This window comes from Prionailurus bengalensis, chromosome A2, assembly GCF_016509475.1.
Source record: "Prionailurus bengalensis isolate Pbe53 chromosome A2, Fcat_Pben_1.1_paternal_pri, whole genome shotgun sequence".
In the NCBI taxonomy this organism is placed as follows: domain Eukaryota; kingdom Metazoa; phylum Chordata; class Mammalia; order Carnivora; family Felidae; genus Prionailurus; species Prionailurus bengalensis.
Genome location: NC_057348.1, coordinates 7,998,322 through 8,016,018, shown reverse-complemented (window position 1 = coordinate 8,016,018; position 17,697 = coordinate 7,998,322). Strand labels below are relative to the sequence as shown.

Here is a 17,697-nt window from a genome sequence, read left to right as displayed (position 1 = left end):
CGGAGCGGGCCGGGGCGGGGCGGGGGGCGGGGCCGGGCTCGGGAGAGGGTGGGGCCCCAACCTTTGTTTCCCATCTGGGCTCTCCGGAGACTCTCCAGCTTGGCGTGTTTGGTGGGCTAGGAGCAGTGGTCACCCATTCATTCGTCCGCCGACCCATTCACTCATCAAATAGGTATTGAGCGCTGACTGTGTGCCACTGAAACAGACAAAAAGATGCCTTTTTTTTTTTTTTATTCATCAGATCGGCAAGAATTTTAGTCTGGTAACAACCAGCGGGGTGAGCACAGGCTGTGGGACAAAATGTTACCCGGCAGAAAGATTAAATCCAACCGTGTTCACCCTGTGCGATTCATCTCTGCCATCGACCCTGGAGAAGCCATCGGAGGTGCGTGTGCATGGGGAGCACCTGTCAAAGGTTGTTACCTGCTGCTTTGATAGTCATTGTAAAAAACGGGGGAGGCTTGCACGCGCACGCGCGGACAAAGGCGCGCACGCAACTCGCTGAGAGGGAGGGAATACTATGCAGTGAACAAAAAGAATGACGCCGTCAAGGAAATGCTAATTAAAATTCAGAGATGCCACCACACACCCACCAGAAGAGCTACAAGTAAGAAGGTGAAGGGTACCAAGTATTACTTAAAGAGCTGGAGCAAATGAGACTCTCCTCCTGCACTGCTGGTGGGAATGTAGACTGACACAACCACTTGGGGGGAGGGTCTCTTGGGGCGCCGGGGTGGCTCAATTGACTAAACGTCTGACTCTTGATTTCGGCTCAGGTCCTCATCTCACCGGTTGGTGAGTTCCAGCCCTGTGGACCGGCTCTGCACTGACAACACGGAGTCTGCTTGGGATTCTTTCTCTACCTTTCTCTCTGACCCTCCCCTGTTCACCTTCTCTCCTCTCTCTCTCTCTCTCTCTCTCTCTCTCTCTCTCTGTCACCTCTCTGTCTCAAAAATAAATAAACAAAAATAAATAAATAAATGCTATAAAAAAGAAAAAGTTTTTTTAGTTTCTTATAAAGTTTAACAGGTGCCTACCATATGATCCAACCATTTTACTCGTAGGTGTTTATCACAGAAAAATAAAACCATAAGATTAAGAAAGAGAAAGAAAGAAAGAAAGAAAGAAAGAAAGAAAGAAAGAAAGAAAGAAAAGAAAGAAAAGAAAAAATAAAGAAGAAAAAAAGAAAGAAAAGAAGAAAGAAAAGAAAAGAAAAAAGAAAGAAAAGAAAGAAAGAAAGAAAAAGAAAGAAAGAAAGAAAAGAAAGAAAGAAAGAAAGAAAGAAAGAAAGGTACAAAGTCTTGTATACGAATGTTCACAGCAACTTTATACAGCTGTCTTGTATATGAATGTTCACAGCAACTTTATACAGCTTTGTTCATAACGGCCAGAAATTGGTAGGAACCCAAATGTCCATAAATGGGTGAAGTCACACTTCAACAGCTGTGAATTCACAGTTCGACACACTGTGGTCCCACCCATACCATAGAATAGTCCTCAGCAATCAAAAGGCATCGATTACCAGTAAGTTCAATAGCGTGGATGAGTATCAAAGAAAGTATTGTGTCAAGTGACAAAGACCAGGTACTTTTGAATGAAATTCTAAGACAGACATAGTTCATCAACCTATGGTAACTAAGCATGGGTTCAGTTGCCTTTGTGGGTGGCAGCACCTCTGAGGCAGCTTCCGGGGTGACAGGAACCAGGGCTGTGGTCACACAGGTGGGTTCAGTTTGTGGCAAGTATTTGACTTCTGCCCCTTCCTAACACGTTTCGTTTTAAAAGTGGAAAAAATGTTAAATACCCTAAGAAGGAAGGAGGTGGACCTGCAGGTTATAACAAGAGTGAATGTTTATAGGGAGCTTAGTCAGCATCAGAAGAGGTATTAAATGCTTTATATTAAATCTTTACAAGCATTTTCCAGGGGGGGAAAGTGACACAAAGAGGCTAAGCCACTCATTAAGTGCTTTGTCTTAAATCCTTGCAACCATTTTCCAGTTGGAGAGAGGGGTTAAGTAATTTCTCCACAGTCACCCAGTTAGTGAGTGTGGGGCTCTACAAGGATTTGAACTCATGGAGCCTGACTTCACCATTCACAGATAATCCATAACCCTGCCAGAGTAGCCCAGCTAGATTGCCAGGTCCTGTTGGTGAGTAGAAATTGTAAGTTGTATTTAGTTGGTAGTTGTGGATGGTATGGGGAATAGAGAGATATGACCACACACACACACACACACACACACACACACACACACCTGCCTGTACCTTAATAGAAAAAGATCTGAACGAATCAGTGGTTGTCAGAAAGACCAAGATGGGGGGTGGGCACAGGGGACCTTTTCCCAGTCTACAATGTTCTCTCTTTCTTCCTCTTTCTTTAATAGGAGAACATATTCATGCGTTTCTTGGGTGATTAAAATTTCGTTTTAAAAAAGACTGAATGTGACGGGGCGCCTGGGTGGCGCAGTCGGTTAAGCGTCCGACTTCAGCCAGGTCACGATCTCGCGGTCCGTGAGTTCGAGCCCCACGTCGGGCTCTGGGCTGATGGCTCAGAACCTGGAGCCTGTTTCCGATTCTTGTCTCCCTCTCTCTCTGCCCCTCCCCTGTTCATGCTCTGTCTCTCTCTGTCCCAAAAATAAATAAACGTTGAAAAAAAAATTAAAAAAAAAAAAAAAAAGACTGAATGTGGAGGAAAAAGGGACCCTGGTGCCCTGTTGGTAAAAAATAGATTTAGGGGCACCTGGGTGTCTCAGTTGGTTGAGTGTCCGACTGGATTTTGGCTCAGGTCATGATCTCGAGGTTGGTGAGATGGAGCCCTGTATCCGACTCTACAGTGACAGTGTAGACCCTGGTTTGGGATTCTCTCTCTCTCTCTCTCTCTCTCTCTCTCTGCCCCTCCCCTGCTGTCTCTTTCTCAAAATAAATAAATAAACATTAGAAATTTTTAAAAATGGATTTAAACAGGCCAGTCACAAAAGGATAAATGCTGTATGATTCCATTTATTTGAGGTCCCCAAAGGAGTCAAATTCATGGAGAAAGAAAGGAGACGGTGGGCACCAGGGACTAGGGAGGGGCCCAAGGGGCTGGGAGGTTAGGGTTTCATGGGACAGAGTCTCAGTTTTGCAAGGTGAAAGGAGTTTTGTTTTGTTTTTTAATTTATTTTTGAGAGAGAGAGAGAGAGAGACAAAGCGTGAGTGGGGGAGGGGCAGAGAAAGAGACAGGCAGACAGACAGAACTGGAAGCAGGCTCCAGGCTCTGAGCTGTGAGCACAGAGCCTGACAAGGGCCTCTCAAACCGCGTGGTCATGACCTGAATCAAGTCGGATGCGCTACCGACTGAGCCCCAGGCGCCCCACAAGGTGAAAGGAGTCTTGGAGATAAATGGTGAGGGTGGTTACATAATGGTGTGAATGTGCTTGATGTTCCTGGACTGTACATTTGAAATGGATAAAATGGTAGTTTATGCCATATGTATAAATACAGTGATGATAATAAATGGTTTTTTTTTTAAAATAGATTTTTAAAAACACGGTTGCAACCAGCTGTGACAGGGAAGCATGGGACATCTGAGAGAGCCCAGAGAACAGACGTGACCTAGACATGGATCGGAAGATCAGAGAGGACTCCTTGAAGAGGAGACCTTCTTGCTGCTTGAGAAAGAGGCTGAGAAAGCACAAAGGGGCAGGCGTTGTATCCTGCGCAGTTAGGTGCCTGAGGAAAGAGAGAAAGAGAGAGAGGAACTGAAATTAAGGAAGTCAGTTTCGTCTGGGGTTCAAGCAGTGGCTCGTGGGAGGGGTCAGCAGGGGTTGATCCTGACTGTACCAGGCCAGGCAACTTGAGGGCAATGGGAGCCATGGGGGATGTGAGAGTGAGGGAGTTTTGAGTTTCAGATGGATCCCTTTAGTCAAGTGTGGAGAAGGGATTGAAGGGGGAGCCTAGAGGCAGAGTCCCAGAGGGGAGGCTGGGGCAGGCTGTAGGCATCTCAGAGGAACTGGGACAAGGCCACAGCCCCTGGGGATAGGAGAGGTTGCAGCTGAGGCGGGGCGTCTGGGCACACAGAGCTGCTCTGTTCTCTGACCCCACAGAAGCTTTTGGGTTCATGAATTTTTCAGCCAAACAGGCCTTGAGTTTCAGATTCCAGGGCTCTGGGCCCAGGCTTTTGGGTTCTATTTACTGCCTGAAAACATCTCAGGGACCCAGGAGAAGGGCTCTTGAGAGGTTCGGTGGTGATGGGCTGGGGCAAGGGCCCGACAGTGTCTGCAACCCCCCGGGCCACCTTCTGAGCAGGGGACAGGTAGGAGAGGGGCAGGAATCCCCCTCTTTTGAGCAAAGACATCATAAAACCTTGGGTTTTCCATTGCTGACTGGGTGACTTGTCCAAGTCAGCAGATGCTCTCCTCACCTCAGCTTTCCCATCTGTGGAATGGAATAGGCCTCCAGAACTCAAGGCATTGTTTCTAATTGTTGCTAGGAGGATTCCCACATGGAGGACATGAAGGGCAGGGCCTGGGCATAAGGAGCACCACACAAGCGAGAGCTGTTGTTAGTAGTGGCAATACCTGTTTGTTTGTTTGTTTTAAGTTTATTTACTTATTTTGAGAGAGTGGGGGAGAGGCAGAGAGAGAGAGAGAGAGAAAAAATCCCAAACAGGCTCCTAGAGGTCAGCACAGAGTTCAATGCGGGGCTTGAACTCACGAACCGTGAGATCATGACTGGAGCCAGGATCAAGAGTCGAACACTCAACCAACTGAGCCACACAGGCGTCCCATTTAGTAGCAATACTTGTATCTGGCAATATGGCGGAGCAGTTGCGAGTGGGTTGGGATTGGGCTCTTGAATGCCAGGACTCAGGTTCAAATTCTGGTTCAGCTGCTTCACAGCTGTGTGACGTTGGGCAAGTGGCTTCACCTCTCTGTGCCTCTGCTTCTTCCAATGTGAGAAGACAGGAAATGTCTTCCCCCTCAGGTCCTGAATTTTCAGGAAAACCAAAGATGGGAAGGCCAAAGTCAAACAGCGAAAAAAATAACAAACTTGAAAAAATAATTGAGGAAGACACAAAGCAGTGTCAGGAGCGGGGCCTGGGTGGCTCAGTCGGTTCAACGTCTGACTCTTAGTTTTGGCTCACATCGTGATCTTGTGCTTTGTGGGTTCGAGCGCCACATCAGGCTCTGCACTGACAGCGCGCAGCCTGCTTGGGATTCTCTCGCTCTCCTTCTCTCTCTGCCCCTCTCCTGCTCACTCTCTCTTGCAAAATAAATAAACTTGAAAAAAGCGTTAGGAGTGTTCAATGAACGTGCACGTCAGCTCTCGGTGCCGTGATATTATCCACGTTCGACACCAGCAGAGAGGGGAGTGGTGGTTCTCATATCTGCAGCTCTTACCGCCCTGCCTCAAGTCCCCTTATGGGGACGCCCACCCCACCCCACCCCCAGCAGCTGATAAAGGTGTGGGGCTGGGTTTGCAGAAGGATGAAGCCTGGGAGAGCTGAGTGCCCTCTCCCCTCCACCAGGCCCTTCGGGACCCTCCCCCCCCCCAGCAGGATCAGTTCCAACCAGGCTGAAAATGAGTTTTCCCTTTCCTGCCCCAGCTCGTCCCGCTAGGAGGGCAGACAGTATGGGGTCCACAACAGTTAATGAGCAGGCATCGAGGTATGCCTGGCAGGCCAGTGAGCGAAGCCTGAAGAGGTGGCACCAAGACTCTTACGCCCATTTAACAGAAGGAGAGACTGAGGCCCAAGAGGGACCATCCCCACTACACAGTAAATAATAGTAATAATAAGAATAATAATAACAACAGCAACAATAATAGCACCAATAATAGCTAATACTAATAATTTACTGGGGGCTGGCTCCGTCCCAGGCCTGCTCCAAGAGTCCCATTGGGGGTGATAACCCATGCCTGTGCACAATAGCCTAATGAGAAGAGTGTAGTTAACTCTATCTCACAGATGTGCAGACAGGAATCCAGGGAGGGGAGGGCAGGTGCCCAAGGCCACCCAGCTGGCTGGTGGCAGGGTCAGGACTTAAGCTCAAGCAGCTGGTTCCAGTTGCCTTGCCGGGCTCTGCACGAGGACTCTTTCTGCTGGCTTATTCCTACTCATAAGGTCATGGTAGGGAATTTCCAAATGTCAGTCCCTTCCCTGATCTGTCTCACAGCCCGGCATTCCTTCTCTAACAGCCCCCAACCCCACCACCACTCTACTGGCCTTCAGGGCTCCTGTCATGATCAGAGACCGTCTTATGTTATGTGCCTCTCACCCTCCCTTCAAGAGAGCAGCGGAGTGGCTTTGTCCATTTGCCACCTATAGTGCCACAGAGGCTACCCAATAAATATTTACTCACTCCGCGAATCATCATCAAAAGCATCAGCATCATCACCATAACGAAAGTGGCTTCTGTATGTTCAGTCCAGCACCCAGTAGGTGCTCAATAAATGTTCGTTGAGTGAATAATTTTCTAATATAATCACAATAATACTGACCATTTACCTTGTCTACATTATTTTTTCCAAAAAATGTTTATTTATATATTTTGAGAGATAGAGAGAGTGGGGGAGGGACAGAAAGAGAGAAAGAGGGAGAGAGTGAATCCCAAGTAGGCTGCACTCTGTTAGTGCAGATCCTGATGCGGGGCTTGAACTCATGAACTGTGAGATCATGACTCGGGCAGAAATCAAGAGTCGGATGCTGAACCAACTGAGCCACCCAGGCACCCCTATCTTTTCAACATTCTATCAACATCTTTCTAAAAAAATAAAAAACATTTTTTTAAATGTTTATTTATTATTGAGAGACAGAGAGAGACAGAGCATGAGCATGGGACGGGCAGAGAGAGGGGGAGACATAGGATCCAAAGCAGGGTCCAGGCTCTGTGCACAGAGCCTGATGTGGGATTCAAACCCAGAAACCACGAGATCATGACCTGAGCCAAAGTCAGATGCCCAACCAACTGAGCCACCCATGTGCCCCTCTAAAAAACTTTTTAAGTTTATTTATTGAGAGAGAGAGAGAGAGAGAGAGAGAGAGAGAGAGAGAGAGAGAGAGAGATTGAGAATGGGGTAGGGGCAGAGAGAGAAAGAGAGAGAGAGAATCCCAAGCAGGCTCTGCACTGTCAATGCAGAGCCTTACTCAGGGCTCAAACCCATGAACAGCGAGATGACGACCTGAGCCAAAGTCAAGAGTCAGACGCTTAACCAGCTAAGCCACCCAGGCACCCCTCTATCAACATCTTCGTGTCACACAGTAGGAGCTTATAAATATTTTTGGTATCAGTAAGACTAACTTTAATAATAATAATAAAGGCAGCTACATGTCTTCTGCTCACAGTGCTACCCACAGTTCCTCAGTGAAGGAATTTACTAGTCGGTAAATATTTGAGTGAAAGAATAAATTAATTAGTCGATAGTTATTGTAGGAATGAATGAATGATCTGGACAAATAATATTGAGTACCCAGTATGGGGCACTGGGGACACAGAGATGAACAGGACAAAATCTCTGCCCTAATGGGGCTGATATGCATGGGGGTGATAACAAGATGGAGGAGAAACAAGATGAATGAATGAATGGGTGGATGGGTGGGTGGGTGGATGGATAGATGGGTGGGCGAGTGAATGGGTGGGTTGAGTGGAGGGATGGGTGAGTAGGTGGATGGATGGGTGGGTGGTGGGTGGATGGGATTGGTGAATAGATGGATAGGTGGGTGGATAGATGGGTGGGTTGAGTGGAGGGATGGGTGAGTAGGTGGATGGATGGGTGGGTGGTGGGTGGATGGGATTGGTGAATAGATGGATAGGTGGGTGGATGGATGGGTGGGTTGAGTGGAGGGATGGGTGAGTAGGTGGATGGATGGGTGGGTGGTGGGTGGATGGGATTGGTGAATAGATGGATAGGTGGGTGGATGGATGGGTGGGTTGAGTGGAGGGATGGATGGGTGGGTGGGTGGGGGGTGGATGGGTGGGTGGGTAGATGGATGGATGGGTGGGTGGGTGGGTGGATGGATGGAGGTGAATGGGTGGATGGATGGGTGGGTTGAGTGGAGGGATGTGTGAGTAGGTGGATGGATGGATGGGTGGGTGGGTGGATGGACGGCTGGGTGGATGAATGAGTAGGGGGGTAGATGGATAGGTGAGTGGGCGGATGGCTGGCCGGCTTGCTGGCTGGGTGGACCAATGGATGGATGGTTGGTCTGGAGACTCCTCCCATCAGCACTCCTGGGTGCAGAGGGAAAGTGAGGCGGGGCAGCGCTCCCCTCCAAAGCTCCGCCCTGCAGCAGTCTTCGCGTCGGCCAACCGCGCCGCTCACCTGGAGGCCTCCCCTTTAAGACGCACTCACCTGGGCTCTCACCTGCGCGCCGGCGCTTCCGCAGGAAGAAGGAAGCGGCGCCGCCGTCGCCTCCCGGCGCTCCCTCCCCGCCTCCTAGGTCTGCCGGCCGCCACAATGTCCGCCTCGGCTGTCTTCATCCTCGACGTCAAGGGCAAGGTAGGGCCGGGAGCTGGGGATACGGGGGAAGGACAGGTGAGGCTGCGCCCCCCTGGAGCCAGGGGCAGCCCCTCCTCGCAGGCCGGGAGGCTCCAGAAAGCTCCGGGAGAGCGGGTACACCCCTCCCCCAATCCCTGGAAGTCGCGGGTCGAATCCCACCTCCACTGTTTCCCAACCAGGTGCCGGGGCTAGGGGCTTTGCCTCTCCGAGCCTCAGTCTCCCTACCCGTAAAAATGGGAATAACAGGTCCCCACCCAATAGGAATTAATATAACCCGATGGATGTAAACTACTTAGCACAGTAGCCCTGCTCCAAACATTAGGCGTTCAGTCGATTGAAGTTATTTCTGTCACCTTCATCATCCACATTATTAATATTTGGGGAAGATGGCAGGGGCAGGAGGCCCTCATTCCCTTTTGGGGCTCTCCCTTTCTGGAGCCCCCTCTCATTCGTCTTGTCATTTAATGTCAACAAAAACGGTGGTGGTGAAGCCTAGGGTGTTTGAGGACCAGCCCTGTGCCATCCTGGTTCTAAACACTGGACTAAACCACCTTAGGAAGTAGGTACTATTATTATTGACTGCTTATTTCCTGCCAGACAGAGGTATATGAGCTAACGGGAGCTATATAATCTATCTTTCTTCCTATAAGCTTTCTTTTTTCCTTCCTGCCTTCCCGCCTTCCCGCCTTCCCTCCCTTCCCTTCCTCCTTCCCCCTTCCCTCCTGTCATCCCTACCTCACCAATTTGGTGCCTCTGAAGCCCTGGGCAAGAGCGGGAATTCTGGATCCAGGGTGTCTTGGTTCAATTCCCAGTCTCCCCAACTGTTACACACCTGGTTCACACCTCAGTTTCCCCATCCTTCAAATGAAGAGGGTGATGGCACCCCCCCCCCCCCCCCCGCAGATTGTAGTGAGAACAAAATCAGTTAGCAAACATCCAGTCTTTAGTAGGACACGGCCTGGTCCTCCTGGAGGACTCCAGACATGTTTGCTGTTGTTATCGTGCACCCCTTTTACAGAAGAGGAAACTGAGGCACAGAGTAGCAGAGTCTTGCCCCTGCCCTTCACTCAGGAATTAGGGTCAGAGCCAGGCACTCTGATGCCCCCGGATGAAGGGTCCCAGATCCCAGCAGTGACCGGGCCTTCTCTGCTCACGCTTAGCCCCTGATCAGCCGCAACTACAAGGGCGATGTGGCCATGAGTGAGATTGAGAACTTCATGCCTCTGCTCATGCAGCGGGAGGAGGAGGGCGCCTTGGCCCCACTGCTGAGCCATGGCCGGGTCCACTTTTTGTGGATCAAACACAGCAACCTCTATTGTATCCAGACTCTGGCTGGGTCCCTGGAGGCCTGGGGTGTTGGCAGCTCAGGTCCAGAGAGGGTGGGCTGAGGACAGAAGTTGCACAGCACATCAGGGGCTCAGGTTGGGGGCAGGGGGTGGGTGGACAGAGGTGAGATGAGGGTGGGAGGACAGGGTGAGGTTTTAGGGTCCGTGCGCCATTTGAGACCTCCAAAACGGCACCTTTTCCTTAACCTTGCTGCCCATAGTGGTAGCCACCACGCTGAAGAACGCCAACGCCTCCCTCGTGTACTCTTTCCTCTACAAGACGGTGGAGGTAAGTTCTGGCTTCCCATTGGCCGGCTGGTCTGTCTGTCTACCTGTCTCGCCCTTGTCTTTCAGGATCCATCTTTCCTAGGAAGTTTTCCCTGACCTCGCCCCATGGAAGCCCCATCTATCTCTGTGTTCTCATTAGCTGCTGTGGGATCATCTCTCCCTATAGGGCGAGGACCAAAGAGGTCCCAAGAGGGTATACTACTCAAATCTGAGCCAGAGAAAACAGGGTTCCAATCCCAGTGCCCCCTTTTCCTAAAAAAAAGTTTTGTTAATGTTGATTCATTTTTGAGAGAGACAGAGACAGAGCATGAATGGGGGAGGGGCAGAGGGAGGGAGACACCGAATCTGAAGCAGGCTCCAGGCTCTGAGCTGTCAGCACAGACCCAGATGTGGGGCTTGAACCCATGAGCTGGGAGATCACGACCTGAGCCGAAGTTGGAAGCTCAACCAACTGAGCCACCCAGGCACCCCTATGCCATTTTCAATGACTGAGAAGGTGCTTGGTAAATACTTTCCAACCAACAAGAAATATGTATTGACTTGCCTCCTGCCAGGCAGAGAGGGGAGCAGCTCTGCATAAGAGAGGCACAGTCCCTGCCTGTCCTGAGGAGTTAAAGGACATGAAGGTGATTCAACAGGACATTAGGAGAACCAGTGACAAGGGTGCTAGACTCACCTTGATACTCAAGGGGGCAGGAGGGATGGTGGTGGCTTCACTGAGGAGGTGATATTGGAGCTGAGGCCTGAGTGGCAAGAATGTCCCAGGCAGAGGGGATGGCATATGTGAAGGCTCTGAGGTGAGAACAGAAAGAAAGCCAATGGGGCTGGAACAGAGTGAGACACGGAGGGTTTCTCAAATGTCAGATGACTGACAGGCTCTCTGCTGAGGTCACGCCTCCTAATCCCCAGAGGCTCTGGACTTGGGGTCCCCAAACCCCTAAAGCCCTGTGGATAGAATTCAGGGAATCCACGAGCTTAGCTGTATTTCTATATAATGGGTTTCCCTTGTCATCTTGTATATTTTATGTATTGGAAACCTTACTCCATAAACAGCACCAGATACACAGCGTTTCATGGTATACACACACACACACACACACACACACACACACACACACACACACTAGTTCTGAGCCCTTCCAATCCCTCCTCCAGGAAGGCTTCCTGGACCTCCATGCCTCAGGGTTCCCACTTTGTGGTTTCCTCATTTTTTGCACTCAGCACGTTGTATCGTGTTGGTTCTGTTGCCAGTCCATTTCCCTCGCTAGACTGTTCCACGAAGGCACGGACATTGTTGACTCCGTTCACCATTAATGTTCCAGCACTGGTATATGGTAGACACCCAACAGCTGCTTGTTGAATTGATGGCTGGATGAGTGGGGCCGCAGCCCACGGCCCCAGCTACACCACAGCCACACCTCTGTTGGTGTCTGTTTCCCCACACCCCCAGGTATTCTCTGAATACTTCAAGGAGCTGGAGGAGGAGAGCATCCGAGACAACTTCGTCATTGTCTACGAGCTGCTTGACGAGCTCATGGACTTCGGCTTCCCACAGACCACCGACAGCAAGATCCTGCAGGAGTGAGTGGGCCACTAATGGAAGGAAGTCGGGGAGGGTCAGGGAAGTGTCCCTGGGTCCAGCTGCTTGTCGCCCCTGCCTTCCTGACAGGTACATCACACAGCAGGGCAACAAGCTGGAGACCGGCAAATCTCGAGTGCCACCCACTGTCACCAATGCTGTGTCCTGGCGCTCTGAGGGCATCAAGTACAAGAAGAACGAGGTGTTCATTGATGTCATAGAGTCTGTCAACCTGCTGGTGAGCCCCCCACACCTCTACCCCCCTCCTTCCATGGCCTAGGGGCAGGAGAGGAGGCTCTATGCCCGTTGACACCCCGTCCTGTGTCATGTGCACCCTCAGGTCAATGCCAATGGCAGCGTCCTGCTGAGCGAGATCGTGGGCACCATCAAGCTCAAGGTGTTTCTGTCGGGAATGCCAGAGCTGCGGCTTGGCCTCAACGACCGTGTGCTCTTTGAGCTCACTGGCCGTAAGCATCTGGAGGGGGGCGCGCGAGGGAGCTGACCCTACCCCATCCGGGGACCCAGAGAATTGCAACCGGCTCTGAAATAAGCACTCGCGTGCCCTCTGCTGGTCACAGCCGGTGCTGCGGCTGCTGGTTCACTGGTGCCAAAAATGGATACTGCCTGGCACAAATACAATGGAGAAAAAGACCAATCCCTGCCCTTGGCGCTGACATTTCGGTGGGAGTAGGAGACAGAACATCATATTGAAAAAGCTGATAGCAGGGCGCCTGGGTGGCTCAGTTGGTTGAGTGTCTGACTCTTGGTTTTGCCTCAGGTCATGATCTCATGGTACATGAGTTCAAGCCCCGCATCGGGCTCCACGTTGACAGTGTTTAGCCTGCTGGGTATTCTCTCTCCCTCTCTCTGCCCCTCCCCTTCTCTCTCTCTCTCTCTCTCTCTCTCTCTCAAAATAAACTTAAATTAAAAAAAAAAAAAGAAAACCTGACAGCAAGAGCCAGATTCCCTAGGTTCAGATCCTAGCTCTGCCCCTGGCCAGCTCGGTGACCCTGGGCAAATTCCTTGTCCTCTCTGGGCCTCAGTTTCCTTATCTCTAAAACAGAAGTAATGATAAGTGGTAGGCAGGGAAGATAGGGCTAAAGACCCTGTCCCAGACCCCCAGGGTCACCTGCCGGCTTGGCTCCGAGTTTCAGGAAGCAAGAACAAGTCTGTGGAACTGGAAGACGTCAAATTCCACCAGTGTGTGCGGCTGTCTCGCTTTGACAATGACCGCACCATCTCCTTCATCCCACCCGACGGCGACTTTGAGCTCATGTCCTACCGCCTCAGCACCCAGGTGAAGCAGGGGAGAGGCCCCCTGGAGGGGGTGAGAGGTGACCCCAGAACCTCCAACAGCCCCCTCTTCTGCCGCCTGTAGGTCAAGCCGTTGATCTGGATTGAGTCCGTCATTGAGAAGTTCTCCCACAGCCGTGTGGAGATCATGGTCAAGGTAGGCCCAGGGGAACAATTACTTACTTACGGTGTTTGATCTGCCCCTCCCCACAATCTCCACCCTAACCTTCTCTCTCACCCTCCCTGGCTCCTCACTCCCCTCCGGCCACGCGGGTCTCCCGGCTGGTTCTCAGACATGTCAGGCACAGTTCCCTGTGGGGGTTTTGCACTGGCTGTTCCTCCTACTTGGGCTGCTGTTCCAGCAGCCGGGCCCACGGTTTCGGCTCCCCACCCTCTCTCCTCCTCTGGCCTCTGCTCTACTGACCTGCGTCAGTACTGCATCTCCTCCTGTGTGGATTTCTTTTCCCCAGTAACAACATAGTAAGTTCCCAATAACGTCTAAATGACACACAAATCTCAACTATTCACATTGTGGTTTTAACTGAGCCTCTACTTTGTAAGGGAACTGAGGGACAAGGGGGAAGAAATAAAAGATAAGCTGCCCTCAGGGAGCTTGCTACCTGGGGGACACAGACAAACCATCAGCAAATACTGTCAGAATTGATCCCTCATCTGCCCACTTTGCACTCCCCCCACCACATCTACCCTGGTCTCCCAGCTCCTGCCCTCGCCCCCCTCACTGTTCCTCTAAAGGACACCCATGAGCACTTGAGTCTGGCTGCGTGTCTCTCTTCTGCCCAGAACCTTCCATGGCTCCCACTTCACTGAGAGGAAAAGCCAAAGTCCTGGCAGCCCACTAGACCCTACGACCATCTGCTGTCACCTTTGTGTCCTTCCACGGTCTCCCTCTCTCACTCCATTCCAGCTATACCGGCTTCCTCTTTGTTCACACCAAGCAAGGTCCTACCTCAGGGCCTTTACACTGGTTGTTCCCTTTCCTTGGATCACAGCCCCTCCCCGCCCCAGATGTCCACGTGGCTCCTTCCCTGATCTCCCTCAATTTTTTGCTAAATGTCACCTCTTCAGAGGCCTTTCCTGATTTCCTTATTTAAAATTTCAACTCCTTGGGACACCTGGCTGCCTCAGTTGGTGGAGAATATGACTCTCGATCTCAGGGTTGTGGGTTCATCTTTGGGGCACCTGGGTGGCTCAGTTAAGTGTCCGATTCTTGATGTCGGCTCAGGTCATGACCTCACAGTTCATGAGATGGGGCCCCGCGTCAGGCTCTGTGCTGACAGTGCTGAGCCTGCTTGGGATTCTCTCTCTCTGCCTCTCTCTCTGCCCCTCCTCAGCTTGTGGGTGAGCTCCCAGGTGTCCATGCACACAGATGCTCTGTCTCTCTCAAATAAATTTAAAAAAAAATTATTTTAAAAATAAAAATAAATAGGAGCGCCTGGGTGGCTCAGTCGGTTAAGCGTCTGACTTCGGCTCAGGTCATGATCTCGCGGTTCATGAGTTCGAGCCCCGTGTCGGGCTCTGTGCTGATGGCTCAGGGCCTGGAGCCTGCTTCGGATTCTGTGTCTCCCCCTCTCTCTCTCAAAAATAAAAACACATTAAACAATTAAAAAAAAATAAATGCTAGCTATCAAATGAAAACTCCTGTGTGATGGGCTAAGGGGCATCATTTTAGACCAGCGAAAGGTCTAAATGGAAGGCACCAAGAACGGGGTTTCTGGAGTCTCGTGTGGGTGTGAATCCCAGCTCTGCCACTTGTTGGCTGTGTATCTGCGAGCAACTGACGCAGCTTCCCCGCGTCTCCGTTTTCTTGCCTGTGAAGTGGGCAGGATGGTCGTACCCACCTCGGGGTTGGGGAGGCTCTCTGTGAGGTACTGTGGGGAAAGGGCTTGCTGAACATTGGCAGAATGCAGGAGTGAGTTCTTCACGCCCCGCCCTCTCCCCTGACAGGCCAAGGGGCAGTTTAAGAAGCAGTCGGTGGCCAACGGCGTGGAGATATCCGTGCCCGTGCCCAGTGATGCCGACTCCCCGCGCTTCAAGACCAGTGTAGGCAGTGCCAAGTACGTGCCCGAAAAGAATGTCGTTATTTGGAGTATTAAGTCCTTCCCGGTGAGTACTGGGTACGGGTATGGGGCCTGAGGCACCTGCCCCTGCTGCTCGCAAGAGGCAGAGAATAAACTGGAGACCCATGTATGCATGCACATGGTTATCCTTTAGGGGTAATAAAGCCGGAAACCAGGCCGGCAGATCCCTGCCTCCCAGGTCTTCAGGACACCATCCCTGGGTTCAAGTTCTCCACCCTTGCCTCCCTGAGCTAGACAGTCTTTGGAAACCCACTTCCCTCCACGGAACCTCTGTTTGCTCATCTGTGAAATAGACAGGATCACGATACCCCATCCTGGGGCTGCTGGAGGATTCGATCAGTCGCCAGGGATCTGGCGGGCAGGGGTGGGGGGGTGGGGGGTGGCGAGGGCTCATCAGGGGACTGGAAAATGGGAGATGGTCATGAGAAGCACTCTGACCAGGCTGTGTCATTAGAAACTTCAGCTGTGAGGGGCACCTGGCCGGCTAAGTCGGTTAAGCGTCCAACTCTTGATTTCAGCTCGGGACATGATCTCACGGTCTGTGGGTTCAAGCTCTGAGCGGACCTTGGAGCCTGGTTGGGATTCTGTCTCTCCCTGCCCCTCCCCTGTTCCTGCGTCCTCTCTCTCTCCTCCCCCCGCCAAAATAAATAAACATTAAAAAAAAAAAAAAAAAAAAAAAAAAAACCTTCAGCTGTGAATCTTGGCCAGGAGCTTTTACTGTCTTGTCAGAAAGGAACCGAGAGCAGAGCCTGCTTGGGGGCCACTGTGAGGATAGTGTGGGGCGTGTAGAGGCCTCTTGGTGTATCTGACGCCCCCATGTGCCCTCAGGGGGGCAAGGAGTACCTGATGCGCGCCCACTTTGGCCTCCCCAGCGTGGAGAAGGAGGAGGTGGAGGGCCGGCCCCCTATTGGGGTCAAGTTTGAGATCCCCTACTTCACTGTCTCCGGGATCCAGGTGAGTGCAGTGGGCTCCCCATCTCCTACCCCTTGGCTCCTTCCCTAGCCGGTGTCACCTCACCTCCGCAGCCGGTCTGTGGCATCTTGTTCCCCACTAGTATGTTCACTGTGTCTTCACCCACCCGCAAACCATACCGTTCCCTTGGCCTGTGTCGCCTCGTCCCCCCAAAACCACATTGTGTCCATTCCCTTACATCGTGCTCTTTCCCACTCTCCTGTCCCGCCTCCCCCCTCCCCTACTCCCACTGCACGTGCCAAACCTTTGACGCGAGCCATGTCCCCTCATTACTCCCCAACCGTGCCAGCATAATCCCCCGAGTTGTGTTCCACACGGTACCCTCGCCACAGCCAGCCTGTCCGCACCACCTGGGCCACCTCTTTCTATTCCGTTTCAGGTCCGATACATGAAGATCATTGAGAAAAGTGGTTACCAGGCCCTGCCATGGGTTCGCTACATCACCCAGAGTGGCGGTAAGGCAGCCGGGCTCCCTGGGACGCTGGGGTCAAGGAGATCAAAAGGATGGTCTCGGGGCTTTGACCACGCTCTGGCTTGGAGGGCACCAAAGTTCAACAGGCCTGACCCCAGGCCTATCCTGTCTTTATCCCTGTGCCACCCTGGGCCTCAGTTTGGCTCATCTTTAAAATGGGGGCAGCTGCAGTTCTAGGGCACTGATCAGGTTTGGGCAAGGGAGTGAACGCATAGTACCCCCATCTGCACCTGGAAACGAGCTTGTTGCTATGGTTACTATCCCTGTGTTACAACCCCATTCTTGTCCTTGTTACATATCCATGGGTTGATCATGAGCACTGGGGTGGGGGATAGGTTGGGGGGAGGGCTTTCTGTCTGTTTCCTTTCCCCAGTTCTGAGATGGTCTCTGCTCATTGTTTCCCTGCAGATTATCAACTTCGTACCAGCTAGGAGAGAGAAGAGGTGGGGCCTAGGCATGGGGCCTTCCCTCTCCCCAGGCTGGGACTGTAGACTTCCTGGGAGGAAGATGGGGGATGTGTGTGAGGGAAGGCCCCTGACTTAGCCGTTTCTTGCTCCCAGCACCCGGCATCCTCCCTGCCTTTCTCTCTACCCACAGGCTAGGAGGAACAGTCTCCCCACCTCCCTCTGCCTCCGGGCTCCCCACTCCTCCAATTTTATATGAAGAATAGAGGAGGGTCTTGAAGCCCCCCTCATGAGTGCCTTCTTGCAGTGACCTGCCTTAGGGGTGTCGGGGCCCCTCTTTCACAGCTGCTGAGCCCAGAGGCCACCCTGGCCCACCCTGAGTTTTAGGATGGTATTAAAAAGAATGAATCTGGCTGCTGTGTATATTACTGACTGGGGACTGGGAATGCCAGGGACACCCCCCCCCCCCCGAAGTGCCGGGATGGGGATGGGCAACACACATCCACTCCCTAGCCCCCGTCGTGGCATCTGCCCAACTCTTCTCCTTGGGCCCAGGCTCCAACCCGGCTCCCACACCACCGTCAGTTCCTCTTGCGGCCGCCAGAGGGCGCCTGTTAACTTCTAAGTCAGCTCGTGGGTCTCAGAACCTTCCCACAAGCTTCCTGTGTTAAAAGTAAAAGTCAAGCGCTCGCCGCAGTACCCGAGCCTGATCTGCGCTACCCCTCCTCCTCACTTAGCTGCCTTCACCTTCTCCCACTCTCCTCCTCTAGACCTCACGCTTCCTGTG

At 52.0% G+C, this 17,697-nt stretch overlaps 1 protein-coding gene across 3 annotated transcripts; it reads left to right on the top strand.

Annotated features, from left to right (window-relative positions):
• The first annotated feature begins 8,262 nt into the window (after window positions 1-8,262).
• On the top strand, window positions 8,263-17,322 carry AP1M2 (adaptor related protein complex 1 subunit mu 2). 3 transcript variants are annotated; one of them, XM_043586517.1, is made up of 12 exons: window positions 8,274-8,478; window positions 9,639-9,795; window positions 10,025-10,092; window positions 11,542-11,672; window positions 11,761-11,908; window positions 12,011-12,137; window positions 12,819-12,967; window positions 13,049-13,120; window positions 14,929-15,087; window positions 15,891-16,016; window positions 16,414-16,489; window positions 16,915-17,322. In XM_043586517.1, the coding sequence occupies exons 1-12, from the start codon at window positions 8,437-8,439 to the stop codon at window positions 16,935-16,937; spliced, it is 1,278 nt and encodes a 425-aa protein (XP_043442452.1). In that variant the 5' UTR covers window positions 8,274-8,436; the 3' UTR covers window positions 16,938-17,322. The 3 variants fall into 3 exon arrangements, with proteins under 3 accessions (XP_043442454.1, XP_043442452.1, XP_043442453.1); XM_043586518.1 differs by having other exon boundaries at window positions 8,280-8,478; window positions 12,825-12,967; XM_043586519.1 differs by lacking the exons at window positions 9,639-9,795; window positions 10,025-10,092 and having other exon boundaries at window positions 8,263-8,478.
• Window positions 17,323-17,697: the final 375 nt, after the last annotated feature.